The sequence below is a fragment of the Amia ocellicauda genome, chromosome 3 (assembly GCF_036373705.1).
Source record: "Amia ocellicauda isolate fAmiCal2 chromosome 3, fAmiCal2.hap1, whole genome shotgun sequence".
Lineage (NCBI taxonomy): Eukaryota > Metazoa > Chordata > Actinopteri > Amiiformes > Amiidae > Amia > Amia ocellicauda.
In genome coordinates this window covers 12227922-12246477 of record NC_089852.1, presented here as the reverse complement: position 1 = coordinate 12246477, position 18556 = coordinate 12227922, and the positions used below count along the sequence as shown (strand labels likewise).

The following is an 18556-nucleotide window of genomic DNA, read 5'->3' as shown; positions in this document are numbered from 1 at the left end:
TTTAATGTCTGTATTTTCAGTTGTTCCACATGACTGTCAGGTCATGGGAAAGTTTCAGTGGTAGCCTTTCTTCCTAAATATGTATTAACTATGCCGACTAGCATATCCTATCATATGCAATCCTGTCATATCAAATCCTTGAACAGATCAGCTCTGAAGCCAAGAGGATGACAGCGAAGGAAATTGGGGTTGCACACTGTTCAGAAGTCTACTGAAGTGATGTTCTGTGTAACACAGACACATTTCACCATCTCATTTCCTTTCTTTCAGGCTCAAGAATTCTCTTCGGATTAAAAAAAATAAAATAATGATAATTTCATTTGTGTGGCAAAACGGAGAAAATAAAACGATCAGGGAACTACATCATGCCAGTTCTGTCTAATCCAAAGCAAGGTATTGAGAAAAATAAAAAAAACGAAGAAAACAATAACCTTCCCCTAACGATGCGTGGCAAATCCTCAGAAACTCCAAAATAACTTGAAAGAATGTGTGATTTGGGGGCTAAATCATCTAACAAGCCAACTGTGAAAATAAAAGAGGAAAACCAGAAGACCATTTTAATTAATAGCCGAGGTCTTTATTTCAGTTTTATTGTACAGTAAAACTGCCACAGAACCATCTGCAGCAATCAAAACAAGACAATGTAATTCTTAAAAATCATCCTTTACAATTAGCAGCTTAAACTCTAAAAACTACAGTGTTACTCCCACAAGTGTCGTTTTTCCTTCTTTTTCACCGTACTTTCAACCCGTGCTTGTGAGGCAAATTACAAGTGAAAACTCTTGCGGCTAAAACAGACACCTACTAAAGGTACCACCTTGCACACAACACAGACACACATACAGGACTAGTTCTTTTGAATTAAATGCATTTTATTCATCAATCTTCATTAAATACTTATTGTTAAAACCGGCAAGCCATCTTGCCACAGTAAACTCTCCAAGCCTTGGCTGTCTTTGATGTGTATGCTGTTGCAGTGTAGCTTTGAGAACAGAAACACAAAATGGAACATAAATGCAGTTTGTGAGACAGTATATTTTCCATTTTCTTTTCCCCAAATTCAATAGATTAAGAAAAGAAAAACAAAAAAACATTATCAGCAACTTAACAACGACAACATTACAATCTGGTAAGGATTCACATAGGAATCATCAGATGACACTTGGACTTCAGAAAAATGAAGCACAACCACAATCCCCCATATAACATTTTTTTGACCAGTTCAGGTTTTAAATGTTTGCTTCTCCACAGAATGTTCTGTGTTTTAAGACTAGAAACAGGTTTCCAATTAAGCTTTCACCCTTTGCAGGTTATAAAATGTTTTTCTAAGGATGCTCCAAAACATTGGCCCAAGAGCTGTTGAGCTTCAAAGAAAATAAACTATTTTATTCAGACTAATCATGTGAAGTGTCACCCTGTTGCAATGTGACCATGTTGTCCGTGTATGCATACATTACCTCATAGCACAAACTCCTAAATTCCAAAATGATTTGAACAGTGAAAAGGGTGAGGTTCAACTGAACATGAGGTACGGAAAGTCAAAAGGGACAAAGCTCTCATTTATTGATTTAACACCGAAGGAGCTTGAACATGAGGTAACCTGGCGGCCTCCTTTTTGTCAACAGGAGTTCATGTCAACCGCAAAGAAAAGGCAGGTTTGGAAATAATGCATCATTTTAAGTGGGAGTATCAAGCTTCAGAACTGCTTTTCTGTCAGGATTCACTGGGTCAATTTAGAGGAGGCTGGACATGAAACATTGTGAACAGGAGCTTTAAATCCTGGAGAGACTGCTTTAAGACTTTCTGAGTAAAGTAATACAAAGGAATTAAAATAGCAATGGCAGTTCCCCAAAATTTGTCTTCCTTTTTTATAATTATATATAAATATATAAAAGCCAAATGGTAACCGCATGCAGTGTTTATCCAAGCCAGAGCAAGGTCTGTGTTCTTCAAACCTGTTTTGTATGCAATTCCAAGTCACATGCAGGGTGAAGAAACAAACAGTACAGAAAAAAAGGTGACAGAGGTGGCAAAGGCTGGGGGGTGGTTCACCATTTTTCTACGCTCTTTTCAATGTTCGTACATTTGACAGTTGCCAAAGAATCATTGCAGAAACAATACATAATACACAATATGTGGGGCAGGTCACAAACAAGTAGGCTAGCTGGTCTACACACGAGGTGCCAAAATTGAGCTGAAAGAGTCCCGTTTCAGCCTGGCTATTGCTGGAACACCTTGTGGACGATGCCGTATAGATCACAGAGGAGACAACACACAGAACCCAGGGAGGGTTAACAATTGTGTAGCATTTTATACAATGTCATTGAACCGGGAAAGGAAAGAGATTCTGTCTCAGCAGGTAAATCCGGAATGCTTCACTTTATTCACAGAATTATAAAAAGAGAAATAACAAAAGGCACTGGAGTTCTTTTGATCTGACCCCCACCACCCCCATGCCCTCCCCAGAACCATCAGTCCAAACTTCTACATTGGTCTTTGCCATTCACTAAGGCCTGTTAACACTGGCCACCAGAAAGGGCTTTTAAAATTGAAGGGAAAAAAAGTGCAACAGTAATATAAACAAAAATAAAAACGAAAAGATTTGGCATTGACTCTGAACTGTGGGAATTTGTCAGGCGCACTTGTAACTCACCTCAATAGCTTGTGCAGCAAGTCATTTTCAAACAACAGCGAGAGATTTCTGGGCAGCTTTGGTGGGGCATCCCCTGTGAAGTGGGGTGATCTGACAAGTTCATATGGCATTGAGGGCGATTAAGAACATGACGGGTGGGCCTTGGGAGGAGCCGAGGAAAGTGGCTGTTGTGATGTCAGACATCAACACCCCGGGCAGGGGGCAGATTTACAGCCTGCCACCCACAGTACACACACCTTTTTAAGTCGTCTGTGTTGCATACCTTCGAGAGAGAGACGGAAAGGATGAGGAAGCATACAATACTCCTGAGTTACACAATCTGACACATCCTAAAAATTATTGCTCTGACGTTTTCAGCAAAATCTGGAATCAAACCAGAAAGCCAAACTCGAAACCGGGGAATAGATATTCACATCGAGGTTTTGAACCAATTAAGAAACGTGCAACAAATGCCAGGCTGGCTGAGCCCAGGAAGCGATGGAAAAACAAACCAGTACAGGAAATTAAACCAAGAGCCTACCATCTTTCACACAACCCCTGCCTCGGGTCTCTCTGTAAACACTGCGAGCCGTGAACAACCTGGAAATGACACGATACCTGCACATTGTCATTCACAGCAAAAAATAATCATAATAGAAACAAAATCTACAGAACTTTTTGGCACAAATGGGGTCTTATAAAACCAGCGACTTGTGTTTTCCTGATAAGTGGAGTAAATCGTTTGGCTACAGATGGAATCCACTGCATCACAACCTCCACCAAGATGGCCTTTATTGTCCAAACGGCACAGATACAATATAAGAAGTCTGGCAAACCTAGACGATAACTTGGCTATCCCTCCACCCTACCCAGGTGCAGGATGTGCTTACATAATTGTATCTTCAATGCCACTCGCCCCCACCTCCCTGTTGGGCAGCCATGTGACAGTCAAAGGCAGGCATGGTAGGTACAGAGCTCAGTTTGCCCCCCCCCCCCCACCCCAGACAGCTGGCAAACAGAAGGGCAGAGATAGTGGAAGGAGCAGTGGAGGTAGCCAGGGTGATGTCATACCAGGAAACTGCAATTTGACTGTAGGCGTGACTAACAGAGAACGGTACTGGCATTTGGTTTGACGAAGAAAACAAAAACCTCCACTATTAGGCTTTCACAGCGTCCAACAATCTAGTTTGGCCTCTGCCAGAGATACAACACCAAGCAAAGTGACGCAAAATAAAAACAACCGTCAGTCTGAGCTACAGTACAGGTCTGGCTGAGGCCTACACTTTTGATGCAAAAGAATCTCTGTACACCCTCCGAATGGACGAGTGGGAACCTGGTCAGCTGATGCACAATACAGGCGGCCTGCCCCTAGTGCTCTCTCAAGTGTCCAGCAGTGCTCCAGGCTGTTATTGCGGTTTACAATCAGCAAGTGGTTTCACCATCAGGCTGACAACATCAAAACGCACCATTTCCAGGTCAACTGCACTATCCCTGTCCATTTCTCATCTCTGCAGCCCATGGGGCCAGTAAGATTTTCATGGTGTATAAAGCAACACCAGTATCCAGTTAATGTATTGAGATGCCGCGAGTTGATATGTTGGCCAGAGGAGCTTCCTTAACTGCCTAAATAAGCAAGAAAAAAGGCCATTCACACAAAAACTGTTTTGCACTGAACACAAATGAGAGGATGTGATAAAAAGCACATAGCTGTGATACTAAAGAACTGAGTAATGTCAAGACCAAACACATCCACCAAAGGATGTCCTCGAGATTTCAGTTATATAAACTATTAATACAATTTACTGGTTAGCAGATTTTTAAGCATTAAAAAGGCTAGGCTTTAACCAAGGCCTAGTTGCGCTAGACAGCTATGCAGCAGAATATCATTTTATGGGCAAGAAGGGCTTCATGTTTTACCAAGGGCATTATTCAGAACTTTATATAGAGTGCAATAGTCAACAAAAAAACTAATAAAACAATTACAGTTATATAACAACAAACGTTCTTTAACTTGACCTCAAATGTATGACTTCCACAAATCTACTATCTGCTACAATTATTCATCCAAATTAGAATGGTTGAGTTTCATGTCTCCTTTTGCATGAGGGGACCCTGAAGCAAAAATTAGTATTTCACACGACTGCCAGCTCCTGTCACTGTCGTAGCTTGACATTGGAATTATGGCATCCTCTCCAAGGTGCCGAATTACAATTTAATTCTTGTACATGCGTCCCTAGACAACCACAACCACCCATACACACTTTGGGGGCTAAGTTGGTATTTTGCACTGTTAAGTGAAAAGAGAAAAAGAAACAAAAAATTAAATCACTGTTAGGGCGATGAAGCAGAAACTATGCACCACTTCCTGGTTGGGCTGCTTCACTCACTCAATCTCTCTCAGGGACTGTCCAGTTTTATCCTTTCCTCAGCCTGAAGTGAACATATGAGAAGGTGTGCGTGTGTGTGTGATCGAGTGTGAAGGCCTCTTTCTGATGGCACCATGACAAACAGGTTTAGGAAATTCACCTCCCCCCTTGAGATGGTTCACACTATAAATTATTCACTCATTACTTAATTTAAAACCGCTTCTTTATTTAAAAAATAAAAAACCTAAAAATTACTTATCGCTAATAGAAACAGTACGGAAGCACTGAGAGTCTTTGAGCATTACACTCTTCAAGTATGTTAATCTGTCTTTTGTTTGTCATTTTTTGCCACGAAAAAAAAAAACTAAAAAAAACTAAGAAAGATGAAAAAAAGTAGCAGGGTTTCTTAAGTCGGTACTTCACAATACTTTTGTCGCAAGAAAAAAAAAAAAAGAAAAAAGGTGGAGTATCTTGGTTATGGTACAATGTTTGTTGCTCTGTTAGGCCAAGTTTTAATCCACTCTATAAAACTTTGGCAGATGCATTTCAGTTATCACAGGAGTGCACGACACCCCCCAGCCCACCCCAGCTCTCCCACCATCCTTTGCTCCTGTTCTGTTTGTGGCAAAAAAACCTGAATCCATGATTTTTTTAGTTTTCTCATCTGTGGAATGTGCTCATGTTTCACAGTAACTGGTGGATTTTGCAGATTCCATTCTGGTGCCATTGCTCAGGGCAGCGGACTTCATTTCTCGGAACTATTTTCTCTGAGTTTTTTGTTTTGTTTTTTTAAAAAACAAATCTCCTCTGAAGGACTTTGAGTGCAGAGCCGCACATCAGAACCACTACCTTCCTGATGACAGACTTTCTTCTTCCTTGTGCAATCCTTCCAGATGTGTGGAAAAAAAAAAAAGATCTTAATGCTACATGTAATTTAACAGAAATAATAATATAATAATAATAAAAAAATGTCTTGATTTAATTCTAAAACCAAAGATAAAAAAAAAAAAAGTATTGCAATGTATTTTGCAAGATTTCATTAATCTTTCTCCAAAATTGTAAACAAATTCACTCCGTTCCTTGAAAAAAAATAATAATAATAATGTAGGGATTTTGTTATCTTTTGCCTCAGCCTCTTCAGTTTTGTGCTAAGTTTAGTTTCTCCAGAGGCATTGGTACACGCACATGCGCATGTGTGTGTTTGTGTGTGTGTTCCAAGTCCCCCTCGCTCAACGTGTTATTTACAGCGGTCATCTTGGGGGCTGCAGGAATCGATCCAGGTATCCCGATATGGCATCCCAGTTTTTCCAGAGGAAGGCAAGGAACACCACCAGGAAGAAAGTGCTAAAAGTCCGGTTGCGTGTCTTCATGAGGGGCACCACGCAGTTGGCCACAGTGGAGACGAACACCAGCAGCACGGCCATGACAGCCAGCAGCACGTTGATGAGCTTGCCCAGCAGCGTCCTTGCCGTGGCGTTCTCCAGACCCTCCAGCTGAACCACCTGCTGCTGCTGCTGCTGGAGCTCCATTTTGGAGATACGCGTCTGACAGGCCTCCAGCGCCTCCTGGTGGTGGGGGAGAGGTAACACAAAGTGCAGATTAGTGAGTGTCCGGGGTTTGAATGCTGTCCTGCTTACACCAACACTAGTCTGCAACCCTAACCGATGGTTTTGTTTTTGTTGCCGTTTCTGGTCTATTTCAATTAATGACATTTTAAAGTGCAGAATAATACAGCTATGGAAAAAATTAAGAGACCACTGCAAATTGTTCTTAAATCAGCATCTCTACAGGTATGGCAGTCGTTCCATTCTGGTGTCTGTTGAATTCCAACACAGGCACATTCTACTGAATGAGGTACTGATTAGGTGATCACCTGAACCAAATCTTATTTAACAAGGAAAAGTATAAAAACCACTGCTGTAGTCATCACTATCCTCTTGCAATAGGACCAGCTGGATGGCAAAGCAGTGCTAGTTGTACCTCAAAAGTAATTGGAATCAAAAAATAACTATTGACCATTCCAAAAGAGTTGAAAAGGAACGTTTTGAGAGAGGAAAAGAAGGGTTCAATTCTGGCTTTACTGGCAGGGGGATACAGTAAGTGTCGGGTTGCTTCCATCCTTAAAATTTCAAAGACGGTGGTTCATAAGAACAAGGTCAAGCAGCAGACATTGGGGTCAACAAAGCTACAGACCGGCAGAGGGCGAAAACGACTCTCCACTGACTGGGATGACCGCCAACTCATTCAAATGTCACACAACAACCATAGGATGACATCAAGTGACCTACAAAAAGAATGGCAAACAGCAGCTGGGGTGAAGTGCACGGTGAGGACAGTTTGAAACAGGCTCTAGGGGCAGGGCTAAGTCATGCAAAGCTAGAAATAAGCCCTTCATCAATGAGAAGCAAAGAAGAGCCAGGCTGAGGTTTGCAAAAGACCATAAGGATTGGACCGTAGAGGACTGGAGTAAGGTCACTCCTGGTCATCTAATGGTTAGACGGAGACCTGGAGAGGCCTACAAGCCACAGTGTCTCGCACCCACTGTGAAATTTGGTGGAGGATCGGTGATGATCTGGGGGTGCTTCAGCAAGGCTGGAATCGGGCAGATTTGTCTTTGTGAAGGACGCATGAATCTAGCCACGTACAAGGTTGTCCTGGAAGAAAACTTGCTTCCTTTTGCTCTGACAATGTTCCCCAACACTGAGGATTGTTTTTTCCAGCAGGACAATGCCCCATGCCACACAGCCAGGTCAAGGTCAAGGTGTGGATGGAGGACCACCAGATCAAGACCCTGTCATGGCCAGCCCAATCTCCAGACCTGAACCCCAATGAAAACCTCTGGAATGCAATCAAGAGGAAGATGGATGGTCACAAGCCATCAAACAAAGCTGAGCTGCTTGAATTTTTGCGACAGGAGTGGCATAAAGTTACACAACATCAATGTGAAAGACTGGTGGAGAGCATGCCAAGACGCTTTTGCAATCTGTGATTGAAAATCAGGGTTATTCCAGCAAATATTGATTTCTGAACTCTTCCTAAGTTTAAACATTAGTATTGTGTTGTTTAAAAATGAATATGAACTTATTTTCTTTGCATTATTTGAGGTTTGACAACACTGCATATTTTTTGTAACTTTGATCAGTTGTCATTTTCTGCAAATAAATGCTCTAAATGACTATTTTTATTTGGAATTTGGGAGAAGTGTTGTCAGTAGTTTATAGAATAAAACAAAAATGTTCATTTTACCCAAACACATACCTATAAATAGTAAAACCAGAGAAACTGATCAATTTGCAGTGGTCTCTTAAATATTATACAGCTCTGGAAAAAAAATAACAAATACAAAAATGTTAATTGTTAATTGACCTGTTAAAAGTGGAAATAAATAAATACTAAAAAGAACATAATGCAGGATCAATACTTTTGTTTCCACAGTACTGAGATTATAGGCGTAGATGACACGGAGTGGGAACTAGCAAGTTTCGTTAATGAGTAAACGAACGTAAAGACCGATCTTGATATCAACTACATCTCAAGCTTGACAGCCTCTGTGTAGCTGAAGTTCATCACCATAGGGGTGTCTGGAAAGGACACAACCACCATCATTTATGAAAAAACCTGTGGGTCTGAAGTAAAGATCACGCGAGGCTGCAGGGTGCTGTGGGAATGCATGCTGTGTGTGCGAGAAGCTTCCTTCACATGAGGGGGAAAGGTCACTGTCCAGTGGAAGTAGCACTAGGAGGAGCCCAAAACACGCACTGGCCTAGAAGTCAAAGAAAGTTGAAAACCCTTGCCCTCATTATTGCGCTTTCGTGTGGTCTTACTCAGCCCCACTGCCAAGATAAACAAGAACTTTCAACAGATTGTTGTTCAGTTCCTGTGAAAAATGTGTTAGATTGCCCACTATATTATTGTTTTTTCACAATCCCATTGGTTATTGTTGTCAGGAGAACGAGTCAATGACTATAGACAATTTTGTGTTGTAGGGTGTAAGCGTAATATCTCTGCAGTCATACCTACTCTGCCGGCCAAATCAGTAACCTAAACAAGGTGCTGTATCAAGTGAGCTCAGATGATAATTTTTCAATTCCTCAGCTCTGGACAGAATCCAAAGACAATATCATCATAAAAGGCACAAGGTACAAGAATAGATCACCAAGCTCATGCATCATCTGGTGGAGGCTTTAATTAACCTGTAGTGTGTGTGTTGATTGTTTGGGGGGGCAAAAGGAAGTTATAACAACAAGTGCAACTGTATGAAAAACTATGAAAGATGAATCTATAAAGAAAGCAGGCAGAGAAATCACTTTCAAAGCAATCTGGGTAGAGAAATTGAATTTATCCAGTAAAAAGAAGAATATGGCTCTGAAAAGTCATGGACACTTCACTCCTTGCTCCTCTTCTGTCACAGAGCAGTTGTTCATGCCGGTGGGGTGTCAGTAAGTAAACAACCCACACTATCATTTCAGGACAATTATAGCAGTTCATTTTGTTAAGAATTTCACTTATCATTTAGTAGTAACATCAAGAATAGATTCTATGTAGGGCAACCTTTTAGAAAATGATGGTGGTTGGGTGGGCATAACATCTCAGTATCTCAGTATCCGGCCATGTGGAGTTGGAACCCTAGATTAAAGTCTCAACCCTCGCCGACATGGTGAGTGAGTGATGCGAAATGTCAGCTCACTCTTGTAGGCCGACTGACCTGAATGTCCCGTGCTCGCTCGTAGGACTGATAGGCGATCTTCTCCTCCATGCTGGCCAGTTCCTGCTTCAGATTGAGGATCTCGTTCTGGTGCAGCTCCGTCAGATCGTTGAGCTGCTCCTCCAGCCGTTCACACCTGGAAGGCATAGACAGAGAGAGCTCATGATCTCTCACGCCCGGACTGGCGACAGGAATCTTGCCATTGCAGAAGCCCCATTGATACCCGTGTGCTCTGCAGTTACTCAACATGCCTGGAGGGACTCTGTTGCTGGAGACACTGGCAGACACTACAGGAAGATTGCAGAAGACACTTGTACATACCATACCTCAGCATGGTCCCCTTGGAGGACAGGCAGAGCACCCAGAGGTTTTTAATGTTTGTACAACACTGATATTTCTGTACAACTCTGCTGGTATTCTTGTGCACCTAATCTTTGGACTGTTAATTACTCAAGTGATTTTTTGTGAAAATAATCGAATCAAAAAGGCAATCAGATAGGCAGAGTGGTTTTACAGCTCCTTTTATGGGACAGTGACAGATCTGGAGTCCGTGGGTTCTCAGATCTAGGGAACAGATATTCCCAAGAGATGGAGCCCATTGAAAACATGCACCACTGACCCCTGACCCCAGACAACTTTTGCTTTGAGCACTGGAATACCTCGAAGACACACAGGCACCATTTATTAAAGACATTGTCTAACAGCATCTGAAAGACATCTTTAGCACAGATTAGGTAATGGTGATCAATATGTTCTTTCTCCTAAATTGTGACACAGATCTTGTTCCAGGATTCTGTACAAGCAATCATAATCCACATCATTCACTGTCACTGAAACCTGATCTGGCAGATCTAATTGAATTAGGATGAAAATCAAATGCACAGGCCATTCTTTGTGTGAATGGCATAATGCTCTATTGTTTGCTCACTCTTCCGTGAACTTAACCCCCTCATTGCAGATCTCATCAGGGCTGCACCACGCTCACAGGTGTCCAGCTCCGACTGCCGTCAATTGCCAGAAACGGTTCAAAGAAATTAAAACTATACTGAGACCTGCTGCAGTACAAACCAAATACGAATGGCAGAAGACTCAGCATTTCTGCAGTATGGAAGACCAAGGGCAGCATACGGGTAGCACCTCAGATGGAGAAAAATATTATATGTGCTGATTGTAAAACATTAACCCTCGTGGGCATTATCAGTTCGTCATAAAATAAAATCTACATTATAAAAAAAAAAAAAAATAAGAAGCAAAGACACTGTTGATAGGGAAAATACCTGGCAAATAATCTCTGATGGTGACTGCCAGGTAATCAATGACCAAGCTACTCTTTCTGGCTCCTGGCCAATCACAGAACACTTGCCGTAAATGGTAACTTCCCGTCTGATGCTTTGAAACCTGCTCACCTGGGAGCGCTACCTGTGACAGGCTGAGGAAGACCTCCCTGCCCTGTGGGGCCATGACGGCAGCAACTGACTGAGGCCGAGCTAAATTTGGTACCGATACTGACAAGGCCCCAGGGTAAGGCTGTTGTGTACAGGGATCTTTAATCTCTCAAACTCCTTGTGTGTGGGAATGGTACCCTTTAAATTTATTATTTTTGTTCTATGCTTTAAAATGTGATGCTTCATTGGAGGCTGAAGTTAAGGATAAAAAATATATATCCATTAGGAAAACTTCTACACAAGATGAATGTCTTTTGAAGTTTCAATGAACACGACTGCAGTAAACTCCATTATACACAGGATTTGTCTTCCTGAGCAAAGTAAATGTCACCGCAAAGCTCCAAGACAGAAATCTGACCAGGCTTTCATTATATTTTCTTTTCGACTAAATCAAAAGTTATAAAATGTCAAAAAGGATAAAGTCAAATCCATCTGTGAAAAAGATAATATCTGTTTATGATGGCCTGTGGTTGCTCTGAGCTATGCTGCAAAAATCAATATGTATAAAATAAGCACAATTCTATGACCAGAGAGTATTAAATAAAGTGCACCTGGCTTGATTTTTTGGCTAAGCTGAACAAAACCTTACAATACTGTGTGAAAACACAGAGGATTTTAAAAAGCAAAGATGAAGTGCTTTAATCATTCCCCTAACTTGATGAGATCATGGTTATGTAATGTGCTGCCCCACACTAAACCTCCCTCCTTCCAGCACACCTTCAGACTTCCCCAAGATAAAGAGAAATATCAAACAACAATGACATAAAACGAACATGTCAAAACGTTATCTTTAGAATCCTCCTTTTAATTCAATGGCACCACTTTCAAAGCCTGAGCTGGACCATTTTCACTGCAGCCTGAGAGGACAGATATCTTTAGACAGAGCTCCTCCTGCTTTGAACCCAAAATAGCAAGCAGTGATGATCTCTTTGCGATCAGTTTTGCCACTGTACACGAGAGACCAAGTGTAAAAACACAAGAGCACAACCTGGTACTCACCTGGTTTGCATTTGGTCTTATTGACAAGATAGCCTACATACTTTGGGGAAGTTGACGGCTATGTTACGGGGGAGAAATGGAAAACAACCCAGACCTTCCGAGACGCCTTGGGACATTTAAACTATGATACAATTTGCTACAGATACTTTCTATTTTGGTATTGGGTGTGATAAACCTACTAACCTCTTCCCCAGGCAGGTTATTTACAACAGGTCTGGTAGCACTTGCCTGGAACACATAGGAGAGATCAAAATAGAAACTGAAGTTTTGTTCTGATTGTTCATGGTATTACATCTGAAGATCATCAACTTAAAAACAACTGACTTCTTGATGAAGGATGATCATATTCATCACTGAAGTGCAAAACAGTAATTCTACTCAACGGATGTTTGGGGAGGGGGGGCAGGGGCTAGTGCTTTTGAATCTATGAGCAAACATTGAACAACATTTTTTCTCTCTTTTGTCAAATGGTGCAAGGGATAGTTATGTGTTTGTTGGCCTATCCTTTAGACAAACACCAGAGGCAAATATAAAGAATTTTAGTTTTAAAAAATCCCTACGAAAAAAGTAGTGTTGTATGAGAATGTTTGAGTGCTGTATCTTCGGGTAAAAGGATCATCGGGCCATTTTCCTCACAGGGACGAACAGGTAACTGCCAACATTTACAGGTAATCCTGCCCTGTGAAGCGGGGACAATGAAAGCTGTGTGGAGTTACCTCCCTCAGCACCCTACCAAGGGACAGGCCCTCAGGCAGACAATATGTCAGGATGTGGAGTCGACTTACCAGGTTTTTAAGTTGAAAGTGTGGAGGTTACTTTGACAGCATGCAAACATTATCCTGCAGTAATATTACATACAGGGTGTAGATTTAAATCTCTTTAGAGTCTTGGCACAGCTTCTGTACTATCCTTATTGACCGAATTCTACCCATTTCCATGTTTTAACACTAACATATTTAAATTTCCCACCTTTAGTGCTGCTTAATGTGTTTAACAACAGCAACATGAACTGGCTGTATTAAGCTGGGTTGGGGAATATTCTTCCCAGTGTAATTTTATATTGAAAGGTAAAACTATAAAGCTTAATTTGAGAAGGGTTAAAATGGTTAAACCGGGTATCTTGGCAATTTATTCTTTAATTGCACTCTTCTTTAGCAGAAAGACATATGTAAAGTTACATATTAATTTGCCTTCCATGGCCACCATCACAGCTATTACAGGGAGGTTATGTCCCCTACTTCAAAGTAAACAAGAACATGATTATTGATTGAGCCGTTTCTTTCCCCCTTAACTAATGACAAGATGCTCTTTACAGCTTAACAGCAGAACTCCCCTATTGTTCCTCTCTTTGAATTTCAAAAGCAATTAAGTTCTTTGCCATGCGTTAATGACTGAAGTCAGAGTGCAGGACATATCCTGTGCGAGAGTTTACATAGCATACAAGATCCGCAATCTGGTCTGAGGTACCCCTGAACTTACTCCCACACTCCCGCTTGTCCTCTTTGTAACTCCATGCACTTCCACGTTTTATGACTGTGAGAAAGTTCCTTTGGGGAGAGACCATGAAACCCTTAAACAATGGAGTCTAGAGTGCGGCACGTGAAACAAGACAGCTGGCCAGATGCAGCTGCCAATGCCAGTGGCTGTTAAAAGTGACATGATTGAAAGAGTAGAAACTTCAAACATCTATGCAATAGAAATGGTCAGCTAGCTCATGTAGTTTCTTTAGACCATGCTGTACAGTCTAATTAAACTAAATGAAATTAAACTGCTTTACACCAAACCAGAGAGAGCGCACAGGGCACGTCTATTTGACCATTTTATTTATTATTGCTGTTGTTAATATGATCAGTATCAAATATTATGAGATTCGCCTTTATGAAAGGCAAAACAAATAAAAAAATAGAATATACTGGAGTGCTCAGTGTTTTGCAGAAAGACATAGATTACAGATTAATGTAAATTATTTCTCTAATATTCCTCCTACTACCAATATCAATTCAGTGCCACTGGCCTTAACACTAATCATGTAGTGGCAGGACATTACTCTTCTCTCACATTACCAGAATTACCGAGATCACATTGCTGTATAAACTGCATTCTGAGCATGATTACAGCATGGGATATGTAAAGCATTCGTACACTAGTTGATTGGCAGCAGTCTCGCATAAGGAAGCAGGAAGAGGACTGTTCCTGAATGAACACAGCCTGTCAGGTCCCTTGCATGAATGACCTACAGCACAAACATTACCTGCTGAAAAATATATCCTGTCTCTATGCTACCCTAAGCAGTTTCGCCCTCGGCTGGAGACGCTGTCAATTACGGTGAGAGGTAGACCCTGTTCTGTTAGATGCTATTACCAAAACAAGGCTCACAGTTTTAATTTTCTGCATTAAAAGTGCGGTGCAGCTCTTACAAGGCTGGGCACACTAGCAGTGAAAGGACTGCTGTGCAGAGGCTCCAGCCAGCTGACTCGGCAGGCGTTTTCTAATTGACTATTTTCAGTGGACACATGGCAGATTCACCCGCAGCGTTACCGTCCACCTAAAGCTAGTGAGTGGAATCTAAAGCTCTCTTCACGAGATACTTCCTTGATTAAAAAAAACCTTGCTCATTTATTTAGAAATTCCAAGTTATGTACCGTGTCTGCTTTGCATTTTACATCTCGTGTTTCCGCAAACTTGATTTTTCTGTCTTCCTGCTACCAAAGAAAAGTGAACGATCTTTGGAGCTGAAAGAACGCTTGTGTGGAAAATTATTACATTCCCCAGTCAGTGCAGATGTATACATTTGCTGAACTGTAAACATGTTTTTACTGGGGTTTTTTTTTAAGTAGAAAGATACCTACAAACCCCCGTCACGGTCTTGTGATCGCAACTCACTGGCTTTTTAAACATCCACTAATTAGTGATCTGGTTAAAGACAAAAGAAAAAAACTGCTTCTCACGTACCTGTATCTCTCCTCCTGTAGTGCTTGCATTATTAACGTATAGTCCCTCTGGTAATGAGTTTTGAGGTTCTCAAAAGACTCCTCCAGGCGGCCCTGCATGTCTCGGATCTCTTGGATCTCATGGAAGAGTGCATCGAACCCTGAGCTCTGCATGTCCAGTGTGTTGGTTTTGGAACTGGGGGGACCCCCGGGGGCTCCGGTGGTGCTGTTGGCCCCTGCTGACCCTGATGTGGCACTGGAGCAGTCTTCCTCGCTGCCGTACTTGGGGCTGGACTGCAGGTGGCCGCACACACCCAGGGGCTTGCCTCCGTCCTCGCCCTGGGAATCATCCAGAGAGTCCTTCAGGCCTGCGATGTTGTCAGCGCTGCCAAACTTGTTGCGGATGAGGGAGGCTATCTCCCGTGGCTTGGAGACCACGGCCCCAGCGGCAGAGTGGGTGGCCTGGGAGAAACTGGAGAGGCCGCCCTTCACGCTGTCCACCACGCCTTCACTGAAGCCGGTCACCTTGGCCCCCACGTCCTTCAAGCCCTGGTGCATGTCCCGGAAGACGTCCTTGGGCTGCCGCGGGATGCCGTTGTGCTCGATCTCGCGCAGCTTGCGGTGGTAGTGCTCGAGCTTGCGCTGCAGCTGCTGAATGGTCTGGGCCGACTTCTGGTTCTTCTTCTCAAAGACCTGCTTGATGCGGGCGCTCTGCTGCTTGTCAGCGTTGTTGGCCAACTTGAGGTACTCGGCCACGTTGTCGTCACGCGCCGTCTGCTCGATCTTGATCTGCTCCGTCAACTTCAGGATCTTCTGCTGCAACTGGGTGATGGCCTGCTTAGTGCGCTGGGGATCAGGGGTGCTGTCCACCACGTCCCCAGGGAAAGAGCCATCAGCGCTACAGGGCACAGCGTTGGGCGACTGTGCTAGGCTGCTCACCTCCAGTCGCTCGATCTACAGAGGAAGGAAGAGAGAGAGAAACCCATAAGAGAACGAGGCTGTCATAGTGCATTGATCCTCACTTCTGGTCTTAGAGAGGACATCTCCTTCAGGTTTCATTAGTACTTAAAAAATCTTCAACAGTTAAATACTTTCAAAAGAATGGTAATTAAGGCCATACTGAATCAATAATTGACAGCATTAAGTAATTAAGTGCTTAAGTTGGAATGAAAATATGGAGTATATTTAGGAACAGGAGCATCCCTATCCAAGACTAACAATTTTGATTTTGTTTCGTTTTCCATTTATGGAAATAATTTGGAGTAGCTGGCATTTTCTACATTTTTCCCCCAATATGCATACATTTGTAAGTGTTCAGTTTCCGAGCAATTGCTATGCAATTACTTGTTCAGCCCCATGGGAAGGTATACTCATTTAAACTTCTCTTGTGTAAAAAAAATAAATAAAGAAACTATTGAAAAAACATTTGAACATGTTCTGGAGGTCTGAACCCAAAACCAGCTACAAAAAGTAGCAGAGTAAAATAAACTTACTAATGAAGATCTAATTTGCAATCAAATAAAATATTATTCCAATATTATGTCTGTAATTCTTGTACTTTAAAGCAAACAGGAAAATCCCATGCAGTTTCCAGTTATAAGATACAGCAAAATGTAAGCTCTTTTCTAAAGCAGGAACTGAACACAGGAGTCAAAATGGGTTAAGAATGTAATCAAAATGTTAACAGAATCAACACTTCTACATAACTGAACTTACATGTCAAGATGCTGAAAATAATAACAATAGCAACAGAATAAACTATTGGAAATAAGCTTTCACGTGGAAACCATACTCATGGGTCTGAAAAATAATATCATCTGTAATCTGTTCGAGTATGAGCATTGAATGAAAACCTGAGACACTGAGCGCAGTTGTATGTAATCAGTTGTATCTGAAGGCACGACGCAGACAAACCGAATGAAGTGCGGAACCGTGTGCAGCGTTTACACCAGCCTACGTAACAGAATCAACAACTGGACTCGGGAAAATACTGACACAAATAATAAAAAGCCAAACAAGTTTTCTTAGAGAGAAAACATTAGCCGCTGCTCACAACGCCGTCATTCATTTTGCACTTGATTTCGCAATGCGTAACTATTGTATTAGTTCCATACAAACACACAGACACATACATCACATGCGTGCACATATTAACGGTCATCTTTCTTCGAAAACATTCAAAACGTGAACAGAATGAAATAGAACAGCGAAGAACATGACATAAAAGCGTTGTTATAAGGACAGTCTTACCTTTCCATTTCTTATATGGAGTAACTTTTCCCAGTGCATTTTCCCCACACGAGGGGATGAACATTAATAACATTTAACTGGCTGAGCGCAGCGCACCGGGTCTCGCACTTGTTTTGAAAGTTAATCTCCACCTGAAAGTCTCTCATCTGCTCCCGCCGCGGCTCCTCCCTCCCTGACGTCACCCCGCGGGCAGCTCTGCGCAGGTGTACAGAAACCCACCGCTCCCATTGGCGGAGCAGCGCAGAACTGCTTACATCTGCGCCACACGAAGGCGACTTCTGCTTTCAACCACAGAGCAATGCTTTCGCAAATCAAGTTATCAACCGGTTATCTGTGTTAGGCGATTTACACGTTTATCGTGCGTTTATGCGAGGCACAAACACAAATACTGTTGCAGGCGGGAGCATCTGCTGTTGCTCTTCTTAACCGATACAAAATAAACCATCAAAACCGAAAACATGAGTTAATCAACAACCAGGTCTATGAAGGTGTTCTCCGAAGGCACAGCCGTCGACAAAGTGTGCTGTGTCTGCATTTCACTCAAAATGACAACTGCAGACAGAAACCAGTGACTCAACATGGTGCCTAGTTTCTGTTGTGTCGTTCATTCGTGCCGTTTTGCCGGATGATGTTGTGAAATACATTGCTGTATAGGTACCAAACATCACTCGTTTTATACAATCACTGATGTATTTCCGAGATAGCTGAACAACGGAGAACTGCATTCACACAATGAATAACTTGTTTCCATCAACGGGATTATACTGCGCGATTTTATCTTAACCCCAAAGTCTGCCGGTAAAAGTATGACAGTCCTACACATTTCAGAATAATTTTGAAAATGTTAATCAAAACATATTTAAATATATAAAAAGTAACACAGCTTTAGGTTACGGTCATATTTCACTATTCCTGTGAGTAGCACTGCATACAGACAGCATCTGGATAGATTTGATCCAACTCAACTGCTGCTGTATGCCCCTTTCAGCACAATTTGCACACAGTACTCAATTAACACACACAAACTAATTAAAGGGAGCCAACTTATCATTACTATGTTATCCACAGAAACCAAACAAACACTTTTGGAGCATTCATGTGTGCCATTGCTTGTTTAGGAGGGAGGGAGGGAGGGAGAGAGAGACTTTCTTGACTTTGTAATCTCCTTTATTTATCAAAAATCATCAGTCGTTTACATAATTATTTTTCCAAACAATCCAAATTAAATA

At 42.0% G+C, this 18556-nt stretch overlaps 1 protein-coding gene across 6 annotated transcripts in view; it reads right to left on the bottom strand.

Moving 5' to 3' along the window:
* Window positions 1-552: 552 nt before the first annotated feature.
* The window catches only part of tmcc1a (transmembrane and coiled-coil domain family 1a), a 99601-nt gene continuing 81597 nt past the window's right edge, over window positions 553-18556 (bottom strand). For 5 of the 6 annotated variants that reach the window (XM_066698170.1, XM_066698169.1, XM_066698171.1 and 2 more), the window contains 3 exons: window positions 15100-16031; window positions 9704-9839; window positions 553-6563 (listed from right to left, as the gene is read on the bottom strand). In XM_066698170.1, coding sequence (XP_066554267.1) covers window positions 6249-6563; window positions 9704-9839; window positions 15100-16031 — 1383 coding nt within the window. In that variant the 3' untranslated portion in view covers window positions 553-6248. Of the gene's footprint in view, window positions 6564-9703; window positions 9840-15099; window positions 16032-17327; window positions 17620-18556 lie in introns of those variants that run through there. The other variant, XM_066698174.1, reaches the window with a different exon arrangement.